At 31.1% G+C, this 26,286-nt stretch overlaps 1 protein-coding gene across 1 annotated transcript in view; it reads right to left on the bottom strand.

Moving 5' to 3' along the window:
• Positions 1–5,749: 5,749 nt before the first annotated feature.
• The window catches only part of LOC144842335 (uncharacterized), a 41,697-nt gene continuing 21,160 nt past the window's right edge, over positions 5,750–26,286 (bottom strand). Inside the window, exons 9-27 of the mRNA XM_078698773.1 lie at positions 21,733–25,950; positions 21,137–21,288; positions 20,572–20,709; positions 19,976–20,084; positions 19,494–19,600; positions 17,784–18,100; positions 17,355–17,525; positions 15,717–15,786; positions 15,397–15,486; positions 15,047–15,196; positions 14,379–14,456; positions 13,349–13,531; positions 10,728–10,823; positions 10,156–10,264; positions 9,712–9,780; positions 8,908–9,068; positions 7,865–8,087; positions 6,716–6,759; positions 5,750–5,953 (exon numbers count right to left, since the gene is read on the bottom strand). Coding sequence (XP_078554899.1) covers positions 5,876–5,953; positions 6,716–6,759; positions 7,865–8,087; positions 8,908–9,068; positions 9,712–9,780; positions 10,156–10,264; positions 10,728–10,823; positions 13,349–13,531; positions 14,379–14,456; positions 15,047–15,196; positions 15,397–15,486; positions 15,717–15,786; positions 17,355–17,525; positions 17,784–18,100; positions 19,494–19,600; positions 19,976–20,084; positions 20,572–20,709; positions 21,137–21,288; positions 21,733–25,950 — 6,563 coding nt within the window. The 3' untranslated portion in view covers positions 5,750–5,875. The remainder of the gene's footprint in view (positions 5,954–6,715; positions 6,760–7,864; positions 8,088–8,907; positions 9,069–9,711; positions 9,781–10,155; positions 10,265–10,727; positions 10,824–13,348; positions 13,532–14,378; positions 14,457–15,046; positions 15,197–15,396; positions 15,487–15,716; positions 15,787–17,354; positions 17,526–17,783; positions 18,101–19,493; positions 19,601–19,975; positions 20,085–20,571; positions 20,710–21,136; positions 21,289–21,732; positions 25,951–26,286) is intronic.

The raw sequence follows: 26,286 nt of genomic DNA, 5'->3' as shown, positions 1-26,286 counted from the left end.
CTAGCATTACAATTTAGGCTAACTGGACACTTCATGGTGTCCATTGTTAGATCATTATATCATAATTTTGTGGAATTATTGCTAATGGAGAAATCACTGCAGGTTCTTTGGTTAATTTTATAAGACTAAAGTATATAGATAATAACTAATAGTGAGTGTATTATGCCTTTAATAATATGTAAAAAATTGGAGCTGTAACTTGGTGGTTAATGTGCATGTATTCCAAGGTCCAGGGTTCAATCCTGATATAATGCCTCATAAATGTTCCACACCACCCATTAAGCCTCAAATGCCGTTAAGCAATATATCACGCCTTAAAATATTCCCTGTCTTACTTTCTGATTTAAAAGAATGCTTTAGGTGATGTTGAATCATTAAAGTGTATAATATTGTACTTTTTTTACAGTTATTTACTAAATAAAGCAGTCAGTTTTGTTTGCTGAACCACCCATGACCCTTTTAAGTTTATTATATTATATTAAAATAACATGTTAAATATTAAAATATAACTTATTATACTGGGAATAATCAAAGTAGGCACAATTTAGTAATTTTGTAAATTTTGTCAGACATCCGGTGGAATTCAAATATGTTTCAATATTTGTTTATTCACAATTATACTTTTTTAATAAGCATTTCATAATTTTCCATAATATAGTTTCTATTCACAAAAATACTTTTGTTTTTTTTATATGACAAATTTACAAACTAAAGCCTCAATTAGTTTTTGTGTCGATTTTAGTGAGTATAGCTATGATTTGTGTTATTCTATCTACTGACTTCATTACCGGAATATGAAGCTATCTGATGTTTAACTTTAAAAAAATAAATTCACAGTTAATGGCACCTACACCAAGATGTAAAATATTAAAATAAAATTGGATGGTCTATGTGGTGGAATTGTTAAGTTAAAAAGTTAAAATTGTGGTTTTTTTTGGAAGACGGATCTGCATGAAATGTTGGAAGAAGATTAACACATGGCCATTCTTAATTATTATTCAAATGTCTGATTTATGTTAGGCATGTTAGAGTGTCTAGACTATAAAAAAGAGTGTATTTCATTTATAAGATGTATTGATGAATGTGCATTACATTCATAACACAGTACATCATAAATAGAGCCTTGTTTCTGCCGAGATCAAACTGCTTAAATTCAGTGTGAATAAATTACCTCCATTTTCTTGAAAATGGAAATGGGATAAATTTTAATTGATCATTTGAATGGTGGTTAAAATAACAGTTAAAACTATTTGATAGATTTGTTTTGTTAGAATGCTATTTAACTAGTTATAACTTTGCAACTTTTTGCTGCAATGCAACATGTTATTTATTTGTTAGACTTAAGGTAAAATAAGTTATTATTTTTACATTTTTCTTACTTAAATACAATAATGTAAGTAATTTCTCTATAATAATTAAACATTAAACTTATAAACTTAAACATTCCAAAGCAAAATTAAATGTCAGTGATATCATTCACATACAAACATACACACGAACATTTGGCCGAAGATAAAAATATCACACAGGACACATACAGACCAGGTTCACGTTACATCAACATACAAGCCAACGCCACAATCTTACAACATACACAGTCTGTCACTGTGTCGGTGGTAAGCTTAGTAGCAGACAGGGCAGTTAATTTGCAATCATAGCTTTGGCTTTAATTACATGCTGTAGAATAATTAATATCGGTGCCTTGGTATTTCAAATTGTGTTGCATGCAGGCTTGTCAACTTTGAGTTGCTGCCAATTCTCATGCCCATATATGGAAAAGCATAGCTTGCTCTTCTGGCTATTGACTTTGGTATTATTTTATCATTGACGATTTTAAATCTAAGGCCTATTGAATGAATGAGGCTGTTGAAACTGGATAGCAACAAATTATAGATAGTATTCCAAGGATGTCTTAGTAGTTTCTTGTTTGTAGATAATAATAAGTCCAGTGTGATGAGTATTTGTGTAATATTCTGTTTGGATGGAAGTTAATTTTTATTATATATATATATATATATATATATATTATATCATATTTTCTTTTAAAACTTTTTCATAGTAATTAAGATGTAGTGCGTTTTGGAAATCAGTAAAATTGTATTGAAAGTAAATATTTCTATATATTCACTGGTTTGTCTTGTTGCACTGCCACCTATACTACCAGTAAATCATTATATCAAAAAGGGAAATGTCACATTGGCCACAGAATACTATACAGTTATTACCTTGAGGGACTACTTAGGCAACTAGAATATGATATTCAATACATATTAAAAAATAAACAAGTGTTAAAATGCTATAAAAAGATTTACAGAAATACAGAATACCATTCTTTATTTCAACGTTGTTTAATTAATTTATATATAAATCAGTATATTATGTATCCATTAATTTAACATTTTTATTTTATTTATAATAAATAAATATTATGTATTTATTTATGTTTTCTTTGTTGTCCCATAGATGAAAGTGCCATAATGTTTCAATGCTATCTTATTAAAACAAGAGAGCTATTCATAATATTGGGAAGAGGAAAGGATAATAGGGACTGTGTTCTGATTGTGCTCTCCCAGAAAGCTTTCTTGTAATTAACATCAGATTTTATTTAAATTTGTATTTATTATTATTTATTTTGTTTATTGAATTTGTTTAATTACAGTTATTCATTCTTTTGAAGAACTGTTTGTGTAAAAAATAAAAAACTGTCCAGGTAACTTTTTACAATTTAAGTTTTTCTTATTGGTTTGTTAAAAGAAAATTATTATTAGTTATAACGATTATATTGTTTTTTATTAGTAGTGTTTTTCTCACAGTATCAATAGTGCAGTAGATTCATAGTTGGATGTACCATTTTTAGAAGGAGTTTCGATGAACATGTGCCTTTTAACATAAATACATAATTTAAAATAAAAGCTTCCCTTGAGATTAAGTACTGCTATGCCAAAGATGTACATCCTTTTCACACATTCAGTCTTGCAGAGTTTTTTGTTAGAAATTCCTACGTCTTGTCATTTTAATTGATATTGACATGGCACACGCGCCAGTGTAGATACATAAAACCAGTTCAGCTTGCACTACAATAACATACAAATTGAAATCAGATTGGTACGTTTACTAAATAGTTTTACTTTGTGCAGATGTTTTAATTTAATGCACAAAGGTTTGCAAATCTTTATGCATGTGTTTGTACTGGAAAACTGAAAATAATTATATACAGTAATTGGTTATTCTGTGACTGAATCTGTTTTGAATGTAAATATTACCAATAACAAAGGTCATCATTTTATGCTGTAGCTAAAAATTACATAGAAATAATCATTTTTTGACATTTAAACACCCCATCCATTAGATGTTTTAATCGTTTATTTTCTATATATCTACCGCCCAAAATAATAAAACAGAAATAATTCTTCATCATCTTATCTGTCTGTCATAGTTTGTAATAGGTATGACACGCACTCAAACAGGGAGTTGACCTAGGTGCCTCTGTTTCGCCAATATTATGTAGATAGTACGAAACAACAGGAATTCATAATACATGCTGATATGTACACAATCGACAACATTAACATTTGTAAATAAAATACTTCTGATGTACAGGTTACTTAATATAGGTGGTAATAGTTTAGGTTTAGAACAGATTTTTACTTAATATGTTACTATAGCATTTTGTGATGATTATGTTTAAGTTTATGATTCTTTTCAAATTAAAGAAATAATTGATGGTTGGTATTCAAAAGGGTTTTTTTGTGTGTTTACCATGTTTGTAGATGTGATGTCTAATTTACAAATGAAGTACTTTGTTTTTGTCTGACCTCTGAAATTAATAAGACACATGCTTATTCTATTATAACTATTTACATTTATTGCAATTTTGTTTTATAGAAAATCTTTCAATAAAAGCTTTTGTTATCCAACAATTAAAATAGATTATCTTTACAGTTATTATTAGATGTTAAAATATCAAAATGTTTAATATGAATATTGCAAGAATAAAGAGTCTCCTAAATATTAAAAGATCAACAATATATTTAAAGCAATATAAGGGACAACCCCAACAATCGCACTTCAGGAGGAGAGTATGACTACCATCTATCCTGGCTGTGATTGGTTGATGTAATTTACAAATGATGAAACGATTATTCTCCCAAAGTCAATGTGCAGAAAAATATATTTCCAGGCTAAAATGAAAAAAAAAAAAAAGAAATATTTTATATTTTGTTTTATTCTAAATCCAAGTATTATTTGATGAACGTTTATTCTGTAATTTAGTATTTTGAAATATTTATTTACATTTAAATATTGACTATTACATATTTACATAACGTAAGTGTTACCCAAAAGCTCTGCAATTTCTTTCTGGCTATTTTATTTTATTCATTATTTGCTTATTTTATATGTACAGTATCTCCAAATTCAGTCACTAATACCCACTGCATTGTCATTTTTAAAGCAATTTGCCCATTGATTTATTTATATGTTATATATAGATAATTATTATTTAAACATTCCTACCTTTCAATCAAGATCAAACAAAATTGCTTATCATGCATATTTTAATCTTTGTAGTATTTGATGTACAAATACATGACAGTACTGCAGCTGTGAGTCGACATTCTCAGGAACGAAAAAGAACCAGCATTCCTCAAATTAACCTAAAAATGATAACAACCTATAATTAATATGAATTGAGTTATCATTATTGTAAAGCTTTGTCTACACTATCAAACTTTATGTGACAAAAAAATGTAATGTGCCCATATATGGACATGATGATGTCATATCACTACCATATTTGGGCATATCACTACCATATTTGGGCACATCAAACTTTTTTGTCAAACTAGTTTGATAGTGTAGACAGAGCTTTACACATTGCCTAGCAAAATTCCAGAGTTTACACAGTTTTGCTAGTGTATTGTAGCCTGTATGAGTGTGTTTGAGTGTTATTCAGATTGTTGGTCCTTGTTGCTGTCATAGGGACACAAATAATATTAAATTCTTAATGTTGTGATGTTATATAGTATTGTAATTATTGTCAACTAAATTGAAAATAATTGTATTTCAACTAATGAAGTAAAAATCTTACTTTTTAAGAATGATTTGTCGACTCCCTCTAATTTGGAATGTTTATATTTATTGCACAATCCGTGAATGCTCAGCAAAACAATTCAATATTCAAATCACTCAATTAGCTTAAATTATATTTGCAGCAGAATTTCTTTGCAACAATTAAACCGTCTATCATTAATTTATTCATTACGTCCACTGTAAATCAAAAAAAAAGAACCAAAACATCAGTAGTATATTTATGGGGTTACAGAAGGTGCAAAATTTCACAGGTTATATTGAGATAAAAGGTATTTTTATACAAAGATGCGTAAATTTCATATTTTGGGTATCAAAGAAGCATCTTTAATTCTATGCTCAAATGTCAACATGTGAATAGTATATTCTTTATTGAAAAGAAAAAAGTGTATAAATTTGCTATAAAATTACCTGCAAATTTCTTTTTCATCTCGGTTAGTCTTCAATTATTATATCTTTTTCTACTGCAAAAAAAAAAAATTTTAAAAATAAACAGATGATTGTGTAAATCTTATTAATTTTTTTAGAGTTTATTATTCATCTAAATACTTACTTTCAGGATGAACCAATAGTTTCTTGTTCCATTACTATAGTAAATTGTACAATATAATGATAATGTAATCAATGGTTTTGATATACAAATGATAAAACTTACCTATATGTTCAATAGATGTCTCACTTGTATTTACATTGTTATTGTGAATATTGGTTATTGTTGAGTTAATTTCAAAGATGTTTGTTTTCAGGTGATCTGTTGCTATGGACGGAGAATTATCTGGTAGAGACATTATAGTGTCGTCATCAAATTCAAGTATGGCATCATCGGAGCTTTCAATGGTAGTGATGGACGGAGATCCCCAAACATCTGTATCAGAAAAAAGATGAACATCAAATCAATTAATGTGGTTTCTGTTTCTAATTAATAGAAGTTTTGAATCCGCATAATTTCAATATATGTTCAAGTTCTGAACCTTCAGTAGGTTAGTTTTTAGTTTTGATTATGTACACAAAACATTTTTGCTACTTTTACAGATGTTGTTTGAGATGTTCGTTAACACTGTACTTTATTATTGTGTAGTGTTTGGCTGGCAGAAGTGGCTTGGTTGACAGGATTGTTTTTTTTTCAGTTCAGTTTTTGTTTGAAGCCACTGGATGTAAGTTCTTTGAACTAATTGGTTATTCATTAATAGATCGAATATTTATTGATTGCCATTAGTTGATTGAGAGATTTGATTCAAACTTGCTTTAGCTATGAATGAATAAAGTTAACAGATTAATGAATGATGAAAGAATAATTGTATAAATGAAAAATGTAATGATTAACTTCAAATTAAATGAATATTCATTTATAATTAATGAATAAATAATGAGATGATTCATTTGTCAACCTACATGCTACATGCAAATGAGCCGTGCAAGACTTTGTACTAAATGCGTTATTTATAACGCATCTGTATTTCCCACTATCCTCTATGTTCACATTCAGTATTGTGATGGTTGATATCCATAATCCCTCATCGGCATTCATGCTACTTTGACCTTTGATCACATGACCTTTAAAGTACCAATCAGTAGTTGGTGTTGGCATGCCGGTGAACGTGCAAGTGAAAGTTGCGTTATCACCTACATTTACAGAAACAGTTTCTGGTTTTTCTACTATGCTGACAGGTGCTGTAAAAATAGTTAATGTAGTTGTTAATTTTATTATTAATAATAATTTTATTTACTTATTATCTAAGTATTTTACTACTCAAAATGCAACATTCAAAATTAATATCAAAGTTTATCAGCAGTATATTATAATAAATTATTATTTAATAATTCATTATATAAATATTTGTTTATGTTATGGATAAATTTCAAGATAAACACATACTGCACATGTCCATATTATAAGCAGATACAGTATGGTAGTGTAATTGTCAAGAATGATATCTTATACCCCTTTTACACCGCCGAGCTTATAACAAACCCGGGTCGTGTCCGGATAAATTTCCATTTCACACCTGATTCATTAACCCGGGAATGACACGGGTTTCGTGTATTTACACTGCAAAATACCAACCCGTGTAAATGTTCTAGATCATTCGAAATATCGCCCTCTCACGCACGAAGAGAGACCCTAGTAACGTTCTGCTCATTATACCTCCTACAATTTTGTTTTATGGCAATACACACAAAAATTGAGTCTACTCGTGAAGAATAATATCTTGAAATAAAAAATGAATAATAAATAACCATAAGTTTTATTTAATAAATGAGCGAATAAACAAAATCAATCTTATCTTATTTCTATGTAAATTAAATACTATAGTGAGCGAGGATAGTAAACAAACGGGTAAAGATACGCTGAGCGTTTTACACCGCAAACACAGGTTCATCCCGGGTGCGTCCCGGGTTGACTTGATGCTGAATACATTCCGCATCACTTACCCGGGTCGTTCAGCGACCCGGGTAACTTTTTACGTCGTTTACACCGGCCTACATTTCCGCATTTTTGCGTCCCGGGTACGACTCGGGTTATACAATTCCGGATCAACTCCGCATTTTTACTGGTGGTGTAAAAGGGGTATTATATACTTTAATACAACGAATTATAAACAAATTTGAAATTGAGTCTGTTTATTATTTATTTTCCATAAATCAAACAAAGTAATGTACAAAAGAGGATGAACATGTGTGAAAGATCAAAATATGTAAAAGTTAAAAAAAGAGAAATGCCAAGCTAAGCAACAACACTACTTCATCTACGACAGCAAAATATTGAGCATGTTACCTTCAAGGGACTTTCTTCTCCGTAGTAAGTAAGGTGGTACACTGCCCTCCTCACCAGTGCAACATCCTGGGCTAGGCATGGACTGAACAATGCATACATTGTTATTCTCAGCCTCTACAAGCTTGACTAGCTCGCCTTTGCTCAGTTCTAGCCCACACATTCCTCCGGCGATAAAGTCATCAGATATTTCGTATAACCCACCGATTTCAAGATCTTCACAATTCTGGATTAAGACATGTATTGCATATAAGCAAAGCTACAATTAATAGCCAATTAAGAGTGGCACTATTTTTACATACAATAGAGCAAAATATAAGTACAGAATTATTACAACCAGAATAATTGATATTGTTTGATGTACAGAAAAATAAAACAAAATTGCTGGGACAACTCTAGCCTAAGCGACTATAACTCATCTGTATCCGATACTACAACTTCTACTCAAAATGCCTAACAATTTAGCTTTAATTTGGAAAATAGTAGTTGATTTCATGTAACAAAAATTTTTCTGATATTTGATAATTTATTCTATCATATCGAAATAAGGTACTGTAGTTGTTTCATACATTTTCTCTGTCTTTCATAATTATTTGGTTGACAAGCAAAATTATTATTGTATACAGTTTGTTGGCCATATTTTTAGAGAGAGAAAAAAAGCAAACTACAGTATACATTTCTTCATATTAAAAGCAAACTCATAACATTTCTGTTACAAAAGCATAATGGCATAGGGTGAGCTGGTGAGAAAATGTAATGGATGGAAAAAAATGAGTCTTCAAACATGTTCCAAAGGGAATTTAGAGGAACTTAATGTACTGGTATGTAATAATAATATTAATGTGATATTGTTATAAGCCATGAGTAATCATTTATAAATGCTCATCTTGGCAGAGAGCAGACATAAATCCAATCCGTTTCAAATTTCTTACTCCCACCAGCTCTGTTACCTAATTTTACCATTTTGTAGCATAGACAAATATCAGTCAGTATCATGCAAGTGCTTGTAAATGTGCAAGTTAATCTAGCATAGCCTTTTTACTTACATCCCGTGGTGGGGAATCGCTGTCGAGGCTTGTGAAACTGTCACCATGGAGACGAGCTGGTACGGATAACGATGATGTGGCACCTAAACTTGATGTGGAAGTTTCATTGAATGTAAGGGATTCACTGGACTTACTTAATAAACTGGAATTACTGAGTGTTCCTATACAAAAAATAATATTAAATATTTTTTATTCATTGTAAATGCTAAGTGTGTAGTAAAGGAAAGTGTACAGAAAAAGCGAATTGGTTTGATTTAATAACACCAGGAGTGAGAATAAGCTGAAGCTCAAACAGATTCTGAACTCGCTATACACCATCATCCAAAATGTGGTTTTCTGCTGGTATTTTCAATGAATCCAAATCAAAGTGTTAAAGATGGAGGTGCAGGAATGGGAAAGTGTTGAAGAGGGAGGAATCTAATGTAATGTACTGTATTTATCTACTGATGTACAGTGTTCCTTTTTACACTGTGAATAAATAGCTATTCATAGCTGTACAATCAATAACACAGTACAAAGCTATACATAATTGATAGTTTAACATGCACAAATAAAAGAATTACTAAAAAAAGAAAATATAGAAATGTCCGTATAAAGTAGATGTGGTTAACCAACTAAATTAAATTACCTAATTAGGAAGTAGAAACTGTAATTGTCAGAAAATGTCATGTTACAAAAGTAATATGTTTATTAGTAATATTTAGACAAAAGTAATTAAAAAAAAGATATAAGATATTAGAGAATTAGTAAACATATTTAAACCAGATAGACAGACATGCAACATCAATGGAGAGGGCGCACTACCTGGCTCGGAATTGAGTGATGAAATAGAACTGGCTGATCGTATAGAACTTCTTGTTTGATGTAATGCACCTGTTCATAATAGGTAATATCAAAAGATGGATGTTTAGAGTTTACTGATTTTCCGTTTTGATATTTTTACATTTTCCATTACGATTTGGTGTTCATTAACTGGAAAAGTATAGCTAACAATTTGTAATAGAGGGCATAATTTTATTAGCTTTCTGTTACTTTCTTATTTTAAAGAGGGCAGGCTTTACAAAAGTGAAACCATCATATTACAAATTTATGAAGATTTTAGGTATTTTTACTATTCTTTTTAATATTTATTATGTTACTTTCTTATTTATACTGTAATGACATTTTGTCACTTTTGTCATTATCTTCAATAGGCCTACTATAAATATTACTATGTCAATAAACATTAATATTATATCATAAACTTACCATAAATTCTCTCCACACTGGCTTTTGCTTCTAACATTTCCATTTGTTTCTGTTCAAGTAGACTTCTTATTTCTTTTACCCAAGCCTCTTTTACATACTTTGTTTTTGCCTATAAAACATAATCATTTCATAGATGAATCATTTTTCATTATAAAGACTTACTTAATTGTATAATATAATAGTGTATTTAACTGTGTTTGTTTAAGTGTACAACCTTAATAAACAATATTTAATATTAATAATAATTATGATAACTATAATAGTCTTGACAACGTGCAATCTTACTCATTACTTTTTTGCTATCTCTTTATATTTTTCTGTTTTGCTGGGCTTTATTTTTAATGTATATATAATTTTATATGTATTTTTTTATAAATGTTGTATTTTTTATTGTTTATGTGCAATTTGGACCCCATTGGAAATGGGCTAATTTTTTCCGGCCTAATGGGTGTTCCTGATGCTCGTTATTTTGTCTTTTGTCTGTATGTAATTTTAATGTTGAGTATTAAATAAATTCAATCAATCAATCAATCAATCTTTTTGTAAGATTGTATCATTATATTTACTCTTACCTGTAATGTCATGCTAAGGGAAGATGATGCTTTGCCATACCACAATTCAAAACATCTCTCATCTCTAGATTCTTCTGTCATTCCTATGCCAGGTATCTACAATTAAATTAAATGAATTAATTAATAACATTATTTAATTTGTTCAAGTACAGTGCTTCTAAACTAAGTTCTATTGAAGTTTGATGAGGGTATCAGAAGCGGAATTGCACCTAGTCCAGTCAAAATGCCACAATACATTCTTTCCGTTGTAAGTTTATATCTACAGTTGTATTGTAGTAGTAAATACCAATGCTCGGTGCAATGGCGTAACGGCCCTGACTGTTCTCCGGCTAAAGCTAAAGGCCCCAGAGCATAAGCAGCCCAATGCAACTAGCCAGCATTGGAGGGCCCTGTTACAACCGCTAATGTAGAAAACGCCAGCTAATGTCGAAACAACCGTTAATGTAGAACAATCCACCGCTTATGTAGTAAAACCTCCAGCTTATGTAGAAACACCAACAGCTTATGTAGTAAATAAAAATCAACACCAGCTAATGTAGAAACAGTCAACAGCTTATGTAGTAACGAAAATTGCCTCCCAGCTTATGTAGTTACTATCGCCAGCTAATGTAGAAAATGTTATATATTTTACAAAAATGTCTATAATTAATGTGCAAGCATCGATCTTTACTTAGCTATCAGTCTTTCCACCTCTCGTAAGCGACCACCTCTATTAACGACCACACCTCTCGTAAATGACCACCTCTTTTAAGGGACCACGACCTCTTTCTCTCTATTAAATGACCGCTTCTCATAATCGACTATCTCCCGTCACAACGACCTCTGGTAAGTGACCACCTCTATTGAACGTCCACCGTTTCTATTAAGGGACCACTGCTTTTATAGACCACCTCTCGTAAGTAATCACCTCCTCTCATAAGGAACCAAGGAACCGCTTTTCATAATCGATCACCTCTCGTAAGCGACCACCTCTCTTAACGACCACACCTCTCGTAAGTGACCACCTCTTTTAAGAAGCCACAACCTCTATTAAAGAACCGCTTCTCATAATCGACTACGACCTCTGGTAAGTGACCACCTCTATTGAACGACCACCGTCTCTTTTAAGACGACTTCTCGGAAGTGGTCAATGATAAGAAGCGGTCCCTTAACAGAGACAGTGGTCGTCGCAATAGAGGTGGTCACTTTCGAGAGGTCATTGTGATGGAAGATGGTCGATTATGAGAAGCAGTCCCTTAATAGAGGTGGTGGTTATTTAAAAGAGGTCGTCACTTACGAGAGGTGTGGTCCTTAAGAGAGGTGGTCGCTTACGAGAGGTGGTCGATTATGAGAAGTGGTCCCTTATGATAGGAGGTGATCCCTTACGAGAGGTGGTCGATTATGAGAAGCGGTCCCTTAACAGAGATGGTTGCTTACGATGTGTGGTCGTTTTAGAAAGTTGGTTGCTTACGAGAGGTGGAAAGACTGATAGCTAAATAAAGATCGATGCAGTTGCACATGAATGAGACATTTTTGTGAAAATATATAACATTTTCTACATTAGCTGGCGATAGTAACTACATAAGCTGGGAGGCAATTTTCGTTACTACATAAGCTGTTGACTGTTTCTACATTAGCTGGTGTTGATTTTTATTTACTACATAAGCTGTTGGTGTTTCTACATAAGCTGGAGGTTTTACTACATAAGCGGTGGGTTGTTCTACATTAACGGTTGTTTCGACATTAGCTGGCGTTTTCTACATTAACGGTTGTAACAGGCCCCTAAACCAGGAGCCTTTGCCACTTGTGTTATGCCACTGGCTCGGTGAGATCTGCATTCAAAGTATAAACTGTTAAAAGACAGCCTTTATACTGACATACATAACTTCTGTCTATATTAGATCACATTGTTGACGAAGGATAATGAAATTCTAATTTTCAACTAATTTGTCTATTACCTGACTGGATACTTCATACAATTCATACAATGAAAAAGGAGCAATCTAGGTCTCTAGATACATTTTGTTTAAATGTGTCTGCTCTAAAAGCACACTTTCATTTTTCTGAAGGTCATACAATGTTTTGTGTTCAAAACAATATCAAATTTATTAACCAGGATCATTGATATAATACATTCATAATTTGATTATTGCTATTTCAAAACATTCAAACATAAAAGTGTTCTATCTTTCAAAATAATGTCATAATATAATTGAAATCACATTGATGTAGTTGGCACAAATGTTGGTTTTAAAATGTGCTGTATCACAACAATAACAATAACACAGTTGAGTTTGCCAAATAAAAAAAACAACTTTTTTTAGCTTTATTCATGTTCTGATAGGGTGAATGTGAATGAATTGATTCTGTTATGATTGTTATTATGTTTCTATTAAGAATTGAGAAAAAATTGATGATCCCACTAAAGCTATCTAATAGATGTATTCCTATTCAGGGGACCTATATTAAGGGGAAACTTTCCCATTAAATGGACAATATATGTTTAACACTACCAAAACTGTTATTCAAGTGACACCCCTATTGCCTCTCTCAGTTTGGTACTGGTTGTAATATTTGGTGTGAGTTCCCCCAGACCCACTTTGCGAGGTAAGGATGTATAAGTCTGAGCTGCAGATACTTACTGTCATGTGGTTCTTGTAAGCATATGTAAACCCTTCAGAGCGGGGATCTTTCTTGATCTTAGTAAGCATTATAAGATCTTTAAATAGAAACACATGCCTTTCTTTTCCCCTCCCTTTCTGCTTTCCTGTCCACACTGTGTAGTCCTCCTGGCGATACAGCTTCCCAAGATCATTAATGTTGCCCTTGAAAGAAAGGTGAAAGCATATAATTGACAATTTAATCCACAATGTTGTGTCCTAGTTCTAGGCAATTTGTTTTTAGTTGTTTCTTTGTTCAAATCAAATCATAACCTATATTTGATATTAACTACTTTATGTGCTATGATTTAATATAGCATTAATCTGTGTGTTGCCTTACACATAACTATTCTTATTATAGTACAGAGTTTAGTAAACCTCAGTGTAGTAGTAGCTAGTGTGAACTATAATACTGTGACCTGTATTTGCCTCTAAAAATGTATAGCCAGTCATACATATGGGACAAATACCTCATTATTTGAACTTAAAGCCATTAGTGAGAGGAAATGTAAAAACTACTATTATCATCATAAAGCAATATTGAGTTTACTATTAGGCCTACTGGGTTATATCGCCTTTTAATTTTCTGTCTGTACTAGTTATGAGGAATGACTTTTGTGTCTTAGAAATTCATCATTAGTATACTCTTATCCCAAATATGTTATTAGTATATTTCAGGTTCGTTTTATTTGTATATGTACTTACAGTTAAATAAAAATTAAAATTTCAATGTACATTCATTAAAAAAAGGATAATCAATTAAATAGTTATAACCAAATTTTGTAAAGTAGGTCAGATTGTGTGATCAGTAATTGATAAATAGATCATAATAAATGTTCTTGATTTAGTGACATATGTGTTTTAAAAATTAGATTAACATTATATATTACCAAATTACTAGTATTCATGTCTCTATAGAATTCTATCGCAGATATAGGAGAAGGAAACAGTAATTTGTCATAGATTAATGTCTTAACCTGAGTACCAATCATAAAGAGCACATTAGTTTTACCTGGAAGCCTTCGATGAGACTAATATGCATTAGGTCATTAGCCCTTTTAGGTACTTGCATCATTACATTCAATGCCATCTAGAAAATTAAGAAATACAAGGTCAATATATGTGTCAATCAACTTATGATCAGGCAGTCATTATTAATAATTATATTGGAGAGATTCGTGGTAGGCCAGGTGTAGACTTTCAGTCAATATATTAATTGATTATAGAATATATAATGTTTGATACTCTACCGTCATCATAATTATTCTATTAACATTATTACTATCATTGTTATCAATAAATAAATCTATACCCTATCATTATCATCTATGTTTACAAAAAAAGAACATTATGATCCAGATGAAATTATTTCAAGACCATAAATGTAAACAAAAAATTAATATACAAAGTAGGTATTTGCTGCCGAGTCCTGCACCCAACATGCCTACTTTACATGGATATGCAGTTTAAAGATGTATTGTCCCCCTGAAAAAACATTTTTTTTAGTATGCCATTTTAATGTCACACAATAGTTATTCACTTTGACCGAAAATTGGATCAGAAAAAAATGATTTACCTGAAAAAACTGTAATTTATAGGATTTAATTCATGAATTTATTCATCTTCATTTTTCATGTTTTTGAGGGACAATTCATCTTTAACATTATTGTTCATTTTTACCTCTAGTTCAATACAGTCTTCTTTAGCTCTTGATGTATACTTCACAACCTCCTTAAGTAGAAGCTGGTACTTAGTAAGCCGTTGCACTGGTTTAATCAGATAATCTGATAAACTAAATTTATCCACTATGCCTTTACTACGAAGATATTCCTAATATAAAGTAAAACAAGCAATACATTTGAGCAAATTAAATCAGTTTGTTCAATAATATCTAAATTGTGTTGATTGTATTAACTTTCTATGACCATTGTTTTCTAAATTGATCTCCCTGTTAATTTATAAGGTAATTGGGTTTGGTATGGTGTAGCCTTTTATGAAATTAAAATGTAGGCCTATTCAATCATACTCACATCAAAGCAGGCTTTGACAGTAGGTGTTAGACAGTTCTCTGACCTCGGTTTGTTTTTGCAGTATTGCACGTGATATTCAAAATTGCATTGCTACAGAAAAAAAAATTAATAATATTAAATTTCAAATGTCTTAATGTATTACTGTATATTATTCTTTTGAATATAATAATTAGGATAAATATTTCCTATAGATGTTAAATGATATAGGAAATATATCTCTTCAAATTATTATATATTAGACTACTATAACTTTAAATAAATACTCATAAATTTAAATAGATACTCATAAATGAGTGAATGATTTGAAAATGTATTCTTACCCATTTAATGAAAGCTCTACCTACACTGTAAGCGTCATTTCCACACTCTTCTAACTCTTTTACAAAGGTGCTGTAAAAATTTGTGAATAATAAATAATGAGAACGTGAAAATATACTTTATCATTAAATTGCATAAACATACTGTGTCTGTATTACTTTTATAGCCGGCTGTGTATTAGATTATTATATTTATTTAGTGCATTTAACATATAAAGCTTTAAAGATGCATTGTCCCCCAAAAACATGAAAAATAAAGAAAAATAAAAAAAGACTTTGAATATGCCATTTCGCAGTTTTAATAAGTTAATTACTTGCGTAGAAAAAAAAACGTTTTCACTTATGAAAAAGACAAAATAAACAGTTAAATTCAGCCAAAAACCCATTGACTTCCAGTCAATAAAAATAATGGGGTTTTTTTTCAATCCAATTTTTGGTCAAAGTGAAGAACTATTATGTGACATTAAAATGGCATATTCAACAAAACAATTATTTTCGGGTGGGGGGGGGGGGGGGGGGGAATATATCTTTAACATATGTAAAAAAAATCATAACAGATTACATAATTGTACAGACATGAAAAAATAATATCTGATACATTTTTAGTAAATTGTCTCATTTTCACTTAGTGCTTAGTATATTAACTTGCCTTTTTATTTCGTATAACAATGTCTACACAAAACATATAAACTATTCATAATTATAATTATCAGGTAAAAATTTGAAGACAAAAATATAGGTAAGATCAAGGGAATGTAATCTGAATCTGTCAAATAAAATAATGTGAAAAACAGGAAATTTTGTCTATCATAATATGGCCTATGGGATAGATTAAGGGAAAGTTTAAAGTCAATGATAATATGACAGACGAAACAGCAAGCCGTGTTTAAAGGAAGTTGGTAAATTGACACATGACCTATTTCTTCCTAGTTTCAAGAATTCTCTTCGCATATATTATTGCAAAGAAAATTGCTTGGCTTTGTTAAGTGGTAGATGAAAATGTTAATACAACTCTCTTAGCAACAGGAAATTAAAGGCCATTCGTTATAATCAATGCAATCTGCTGACAATTTTATAAAAAGAACTTTTTTTTCTGTTTTTCTATTCTTTTGTTTAATAAGTGCTTTGACGGCAATCTTAAACTCTGTCTATACTATCAAACTAGTTGACAAAAAAGTGTGATGTGCCCAAATATGGTAGAGATATACCCAAATCTGGTAGTGATATGACATCATCATGTCCACATTATTTGTCACATAAAGTTTGACAGCTTTAGCAATTGCAAAGATGTAGTCCCGATATTTATCTGCATGCGTTTATTAAACTGAAATTTTAACATTATAATATGAATATTTCTTGATTGCAGCAATTGTTTTCAATTGTAGACTTGATAGAAATATTTTTGTATTTTACAGAAACACAAAAAGGCCTAAAACTATAATGATAAAATGTTTACAATGAAGTAACCTAAATTTTTGTACAACATTTTAAAAATCTTAGTTTATGTATGCATTATAACTATAGAAAAATATTATGCATGTTTTAAAAAACAATGTTTTTTAAAACGCGGAAATGTATTTTTGCTATATACAGTATGGACAGGTGTTTGTCGCAGTCATAGATTTATTGTAAACAACTTACTTTTTATGAAAGTCACAGATTTTCTCAAAATTTAAGAAGAGCACATCTTTTTTTCCTTTAACAGCTGGTGGTGCATTCTGGTCCTCAACCAATGGAAGGTATGTTTCTAAACAAAACATCATATTCTTTACAAAAGCTCTTTCCGTCTGCAGCAATTCTTCTAGAACATACCTAAAGAATAAAAACAATATTAATTTTTAATGGATGAATTATAAGCTTGGAGGTTCTAACTTTTAACAGCTATGTTTATACACTCTTTTGCCTATTGGAGGTAAATTGTGGTCTATCGGAGTTACATCAGGTTTAAGACTGTTAACATTACATCCGATTTTTCCCTGTTGTAATATAAATAGCATGACAGTTATATTATGATTGTTCATAGCAAAGAATTTGAATTGTTAAACATTATTTTATTATAGATATACTAACCTTCTTTTGATGAGAGCTTCTTGTTTTTTAGTTCCAGCTAAGTCAGAATCACTTTCATCCAATATTACTCTTGATATCATCCGGTTTAACGACTCGGTCTGTCCAGGAACCATGGTAGCACGGTCTTTCATGAGGTGGCTGGCAGGAACCCATCCTCGCCTTGGAGGGTTGACCTTTGTTGGTTTAGTTTGCACAAGCCATTCAATTGCACCATCTGAGTCTAAGATCTCTACATATTGTCCTTCGACTAATGGAATGTGATCAACATCTTCTTCAACTGGAATATAGGACGCTATTGCCACGCACATATCAAAACTCTGTATAAATAAAATCAGAATTTTACTGGTATGTATAATACTATTTCTCTATTAATATGTTGTAATGTAATTTATAAATAGCATGACAGTTATATTATGATTGTTCATAGCCATCAAAGAAATTAATATTGATAAACATCATTTAAAATTGCAGAAAAAGTTGCAAACTTGTTGTTAAATATGAAGAAATAACTTAATAAATTGAAACCAAGACTGATGACTCATTTCCATGCCTAGTTATAATAACTTTATCATTTCCACCATTAAAAAAATGAGCTAAGTTCTGAAAATACATTTTCATACTACTAAAATTAAAGCAAGTATTGTATAACATTTTAGACAAACTGGATAATTAAATTTCCATATAAACATAAATCTAATGTATATTAGATATTACCAAATTTTGCTGGTTTGATTCATAGAACAACTCTAATAAGCATTTGGTATCACTAGAGAAGCTGGTGGTTAACTGATTGCCTTCTAATAACAAGGTCCAGGGTTCAATCCTGACCTAATGACTTTTAAAACTCATGACTTTTTAATCAAATTAGATGATAAATTATAGTAGCGGATCCAGGATTTTGAAATAGTGGGTCAAACAATATTAGATATTAACATAATTTTGCTGGTTTGATTCAATGAACATCATTGCTAAAAAGCTATCAAACTTTATGTGATGTGGTGACAAATGTGATGTGCCTATATATGGACATGATGATGTCATACCACTACCATATTTGAGCATATCACTACCATATTTGGGGACATCACACCTAGTTTGATAGTGTAGACAGAGCTTAAGATGGCAATATTACTTTTCCCCCTTGATCTACTCTTATATGCAGTAGAGTAATTTGGTTATACATATTCCTCAAAGGAATTGCAGTTTCACTCCTGATAAAGTAGTAAAGTCAAAACTTGGTCAACTTTGCAATAACAACCTTCTCAAAAGGTGATATTGTGAATGTTTGCCTTTCTCAAACTGATCAGTGGACAACATGAACAAAACTAGACTGTATAATATTTCTTTCGGATTTTTTTTATAAAGCAAAAATTGTCCTTTATGGAACATAACCTATTTTCCTAGCCTTAATAAACATCACATATTAATTATAAATGTAAATAAAATAAAATAATAAAACAATAATTTTAGGAAGTTTACAGGTGTATTTGTGTAAACTGGTGATATCATGAAAATTAATTAGTATTATTTAAAAAACAGTGAAATGTGGAAATATGTATGAGAAAATGCCACCTCAACCAAGATTCAAACCCAGAATTTTCTCTTCTCATATGCAGAAATCCTACCATTAGCACACTGGATCAATAGTTAATGCAAACATATAAACGCCTATTAATTGTTTGTGGTTTTTAAATACAAAAACACACTTACATCCTTTACATCATCTTGGTCAGAGTATTGCCTCATTGTCAACAACCTTTCTTTAGCACTCAGCTTTCTTTTAAGTTTGTTTTCCTGCATAGATTCAGCAGTTGGTACTATATTTAAGAAAAATATAAACTTAATAACTTATACAATTGTATCCAATGTGGGATAATTTATTGATATCAAATATAGGCGTGGAAACCAGATAATATATTGGCAATGAAAGTCAAATTTGTGCAAAACATACCATTTAGAATTTCATTTAGCCAACAACAAATATGCATTCATTTAATGCTACCATAAGGCCCCAATTGTTTTTTGTTCATTAGAAAACCCATTATAAACTTGCCTCAATTAAACAAACAATTTAACCTAATCATTATGACTCGTTACTGTGTCCTTCTTAAAAGAAATTAATGACAGTATTTTTCCTTCCGTAAAAAAGTTATACAATTAATAATTATTTTATGAATCAGGCGTTAAGTTACCAATTTCCGGGAAGAGTTCTTGAATGGCAAGTTTAACACTGTTCCTTTTGGATTGGCCACTATCATCTTCATCAAGCTTTTCCAACAGAGAGGCAGGAATATAACCAATCTAAACAAAAAATAACAATTGTGATAATATTGACAAAACAATAACATGGATTACATTGATATTAACAATAGAAAAATTAGTAGTAGTTATGATATGAATATAGTATCGCCTTGATATCAACACAAACCAATATGACTCGTTGGTGTTGGGAATTTAGAATAAAGAATTAAAACAAATAAACATTTACAATATTAAAACAAGATACCAAATTGAGTTTATTGTTTTCCGTCAATGTGTTTTAAAACTGTAAGAAACTTTAAAGTAGATAAATGGATATCATATATTATAAGAAAATTAATTATAATGGTTTTATACAAACTACAATCACTTTAAAATAATAAGAATTAAAATATAAAATGTTATTCATCCCACTATTTAGCCTTAATGACATCCTAAATTAAATATATCTTAATCTTCAAGGATTACAAATTTACAATAGGAAATAGAAGGTTGTTGGATAATTAAAATGACATAATCTATTACATACCATAGATGAATCTTCAGTGTGTTTAATTAACCATCTCTCCTCAGATTGTGATTCTAAAACCTCTACTTCTTCTCCTTGTTGGATGTTCAGTTTATCACTTTGGTAGTTTTCCAAAACAATATATCGACAAAACATTTCCTATCAAAAATCATATAATCATCTGTCAATAGTGTGTACAATGAAACTGCTTACATTTTAATATCAATGTATTTTGTTCAGATTTCAGAAGTATAATGCTTTTAATACTATGCTTTTCTTTTTAAACATATTTCAGAACTTGCCCCAATCCTAACAACTTTAGATATGTATACATATTGATCTGTTGTTTGACTAACATTCCAATACATTTAATTCATTTAATCCTTTATTTAAAAACTTGGCAATAACAAGGATACAATAAAAACAACTTCAAAATGTATGTGGTTCATACGGATTATGTATTAGTAAACTAATTCCTCTATGGTAGACTTCAGTTGGCTTTTCAAAGTTTGATTGCATATTACATGCTAATGTAAGTAACCAAGTGAACACTTTAAATAATATTTCACTTATTTAGAAATGTTACCTCCTCTGCTCCTGATGTTGATAAGGAACCATTTCTTAATCTCTTTTCTTTATGTTCTTTCAGAAGTCTGGCAACAGTCTCTGTATCTTTATTTGTTCTTGAGTCCCCTAGCTCTGAAGAAATCTCATCTTCTGTTACAGTTGCAGGGTCTTCTAATAAAAGTAGAGGTTGAGTTTTAAAAGGACTTTTAATTTTAAAAAGTTTTGTACAACACCAGTAAATCATAATATAATATTTCTATATTATATTTTGTCACTTGCATCGATGAAGCTCTGCTAAACTTTTCTGGCTGTGTTACTTTAACGTTTTGATTTAGCTTTTCGCTTTTTTTTTGCGGACTGAAATTCAGCCACTGTAATTTCAGTAATTTGCCTTTGGATTTATATTATATTTTAAGTTATGGACAAGTGAAAACAATAACCAAATTAACAAGTGAGTAGACATAATATTTTTTTGGAATTTCTCTCTATTTTCTGTTGAAAAAGTTGTTTTGCATAGAAATGGCCTACAAAGAAACTAGCTGATTTGAAAACACAGTATAATTAAATTTCCTTTCACCTTTGGGAGTATATTAAATGAGGTCAAGAGTTTCTCACCTTCTACGTTGAGGTATGCTGTACAGGAAACAGAACCATGACAGTTCTCTGCTTGACAAGTAAACTCTCCAGCATCAGCCGGTGTAGCTTCCGCCAAAATTAATGACCAGGTGTCATCTTCATCAAGAACATACTGATAATGCTGATCTTCTTGTAGCTCATTACCATCTCTAAACCATTTGATCTCTGGCTCTGGATTTCCAACCACTTTCACCTCTAACCTCACAGACTCGCCATCTTGAACTTCAACAGGTGAGAGTGGTTGTATGAAGGTTGGGGCACTTTCAAAAGATGCTGATTCTGAACTTGACTGTGTTGATATAAGACTCTGTTCTGAACGTGAAGTACTTTTAGATTTAGAATCTAAAAGCTCTTCATCACATGAAGAGTCTTCCATGATTGGTAAACTAAAGACATCATCATCTTCATGGTCTGATAAATTCAGTCGTTCAGCTCTAGTTTCAAAAGTAACATCCTCAACACTACTGTTAACAGATTTTTTAGATACATCTGATAAACTAAGTGAACGGTTTTGTGTTTCAACTTCAATCTTTTCATTGCCTGTCTCTTCTGGTTTAGTAATATCTATAGAAACATTCAATCTTTCTAGCTGGTTCAAATGCACACTACCATCCATACTTAGTCTGTTATCAGGTTTTCTAGGAATGATAGTTTCTGTCCTTCTGCACATCATTGATTGACTTCTATTCACTGGTTTTGACTTCTTTTCTTTTTCATCATGTTTAAATGTTAATCCAAATTCATGTACCTTTGAATTTCTTGGACTTGATTGAATTGTTGTCTCAAACATACTTATAAGTGAAGATATTGGTCGTTCACGTTGATTCATCTTTTCTGGTCTCTGTACAGACAGTTTATTTTCAGACATACATTCATCTCGGTTTTCTTGATCACTGACTGTTGTTTTGTATTCATTTATTTGTTCACTAGTGGGTACATGATTGTTCAAATTATTTTCATTTTCTTGTGTTGGTTCAATTGGATTTTCAACAAATTGCTTCTCAATAGAATCTTTCTCCTCTTCAGTTTTCTTGCTGTCGGATTCATCTTTATCTACGACAATTGCCTGATCATATCCATCACCTTTTTGTTCATTGCAAATAGTATCAATTACACTTTGTTTAATCTCCTTCTCTTCAACTATCTGCTGATCACTAAATTGTGTTCTAGGTAATATCAAGCTCTGAGTACGGCTTGGTACTGTCCTAGGTTCACCTGCACTTTTCTTGTGATTTACCCTTTGAGCCTGCCAACTTAAATACCTAGGATCTTTACTAATAAATGAATGTGACTTTCGTCTAATAGGAATTCTTGCAGACATACTTCTGGAAAGTGAGCTTTTTACCGTATCTTCCTGTTTTTCAGATATAACATTTTCATCTTTGATTTCCTTTATTGCTTCCAAAATGTGTTCATTTGACGCAGTAATTGGTTCTTCAGAAGAAATCACATTTTGTTTTTCCATTGATTCATTATCATGTGAGTTGTTTTTGTCAATTGTTTGAGACAATAGTACATTTTCTGGTTCTATAGATAATTCATTCTCATCATTTATGTGTTCATTGGTTCCAATCTGTTCTAGATCATCTTTTTTATCTAGGACATTAGCGTCATCTTGAGATGTACTTTCAGTACTGTCATCAGTTGTTTGTTTAACATTACACAAGTCAATTGTAAGTGACTGAACAACTTTTCTTGGTTCTATTGTTGAATAATTGTCCTCGTGTTGAATGTCATTTTCATCTGTTACTTGTTCTGTGTTATGTAAATCCATTTGAAGCAGAGTAACAATTTCAGGTTCATTTGAAGAAGGTATGAAATTTGAAACTATTTGTTTCAGTTCATTTGATTGGTTTGACTCTTTAGCCTGCTTTCTTCTTTCTGACAAACATCTTTTCAGTAATACATCTGGATCTGTTGAATTCCTTTTCAGTTTGTCATGTGATGTTTGCACTGGTCTCTGAATTCGATCAGACTGACTTCTTGATAGCTTTACAGTTGGTTTTAGTTTTTGTTGTTCAAGAAGCATTGCATTACCAAGAAAGCCAGAGAGTATATTTCTTGCTTTAACTTTCTTTAAAGTTGTTGAAGCTTCTTTTTCTTCTTTTGGTTCCTCATTAACTACAACAGTAGGAACAGTTGGTGAAGGTAATTGTATGGGTATTATTATTTCTTGATGTGTGTCAAGAATCTTTGAATTTACAGTAATCTCTTGTTGTTGTGTTTCTGCAGTCTTCTGTAGGTTGTCCTTAGTAGAAAACAAAAGTGTATTAGCGGAAGAAATTGAAAGTACTGGTTGATGTATGGGTATTCTAATTTCAGAATGGAATTCTTCTACAACTACATCATTCTTCTGGTCAGATGTTGGTCTTAATTCTAAAGTGTCTTCTGATGTATTTTCTAAACAGTTTTCTACAGGACTACAGCACCTCACTTCTTTAGAAACAATGGGATTCAAAAAGTCTGCTGATTCCTCCAGAATTATTTCATGTAGTACATCATCAAATATCTCCAGGTCTATATTGTTTGTCTGGGAAGCATTCTCTGATGCTACTTTGATAATTTCATTCAGAACTTTATGCGATAGATTACTTCCGTGGTGAACATTTGTATCAAGCATTTCTTTAGTTTTATATCTGTTCATAGATTTTGTGACATCTTTTATTCGAAGAGCTGCATCAATTAATATCTCAGCTACAACATTGTCTGCAAAAGAGCTCACATTTTTCAAATAATGTGTATTGTTCTTTGCTGCGTTTCCAATTGTAGCAACTTTTTCTTTAGTTGAGTTCTGAGTAGAAACATTATTTGCGTTTATTTTACTAGTAGAATAGTCATAGAGTCCTTCAATAACAATTTGGCTTGATAAAACATCAGCCATCATTTCTACTGATGAGTCTTTGTTCTTTGACTCTGCTTCCTTGATCATTTCATAAGGATTACTAATATCTAATAAATTAGCTGCCATTTCAGGAAATTTGGGATCATGCCGTTTTAACCGTATTTTCTGATCTTGTCGTGGACTTGAAACATGTTCTAGGTTTACTGAAGAAGATGATCGATTAAGACTTTCAATGTCTGAAATGTCATCGTCTAATGATACTTCAGGTTGATCTGCATGGCCTGTTTCTTTTAAATCAACTGATAAAGTATTATCTTCTATAGAAAGTGGTGTATTGCAACTTGATCCAGTCACACTGAGTGTTCTTATAGACAATTCCTGATCATCAATTACAGAAGATCCTGAACTTGAAAGGCCTGACCTCAGCTCTTCTAAACGCATCCTCAATTCTTTCTCACCCTCACTATTTAAAGATGCAAGATTAAGAACAGTATTTACAATGTCCATACAAGAGTCAACTTTTTCAGAAAGTCTACTTGCCCTTTCCATGTCATCTTCAGAGTTTTGTGGGTGGTTATAAGTTCTGGTAGTTGAGTACTGATAACTTCTGATATTCATTATATCATCGTCTGAATCTAATTCCACAGAATTCTGTGCCAACTGTAAGGAATGAAGAAGTTGATCTGTGCTATCAGAAGAATCATCTGTAGCATTTCCATTATCAAGATCATAGGATCTTTGCGATTTTTTATCCAATTCCATATGTCTTGCCAATTTTATTGGAGTAAATTTGATATCAATTTTTCTCTGTATTGGTTCATTATTCATGGTAAATTTCTTTTCCACACAAAATGAATGAGTGGATGGTTCATCACTCACTTCTTTAGTATCTATCGATTGACAATTGTCTTTTATTGTTTCCTCACATGTTTCTTTTTTAGAACTGTTTCCTTCTATATTGATATTCATTCCAGGAGATATGCATTGCAGAGTGATATTGTCACTAAGTTTAATATGGCTTAAATCTTCACTTTGAGCATGTCCATTAATTTCTTTTGGAATAGCACCATTATGTTCAATACTTGTTGTTTCTAGTACCTCTCCAGAATGCACATTATTAATGTTATCGTCTCTTTGTAAATTTAGTAGTAAAACAGTTGACTCATGTGTTGTATTAGACGATTCTAGATCATTGTTTTCAGTACTTTTATCTGAATTATCAAGAGTCATTTTTGGTTCAACTGTGGTCACCACAGGTATTTCTCTTTGAATAGTTCTAGTAATACTTTCAGTTTTTGTAGAAATTGTCATTGGAGAAATTACAGAATCTACAATAAAACTGTTTTCCTTGCGATCTGAAAAATGAAACAAAAAGTACATTATTAAAAATATATTTAATATTAAACTCAAATAGTAATATTGAAAAATATTAAAATATATCCATGTGTTTAAACAGAACAACTTAAACATTTCTGTCATCAATGAATTATGATATTTGACATTGCAAAAATATATCCGTAATAGATACGATGATGTCATATCACTACCATATTTGGGCATATCACTACAATATTTGGGCACATCACACTTTGTTGTCAAATTAGTTTTAATGTGTAGACAGAGCCTTATGTTTACTGTAGTCCAACATAGTCTTTCACAGTGTAAATCACAGATGTGATGTTGTTACTAGT

Source organism: Antedon bifida, chromosome 1 (genome assembly GCF_963402885.1).
Source record: "Antedon bifida chromosome 1, ecAntBifi1.1, whole genome shotgun sequence".
NCBI lineage: Eukaryota > Metazoa > Echinodermata > Crinoidea > Comatulida > Antedonidae > Antedon > Antedon bifida.
This window is presented reverse-complemented; position numbering and strand designations above follow the sequence as displayed.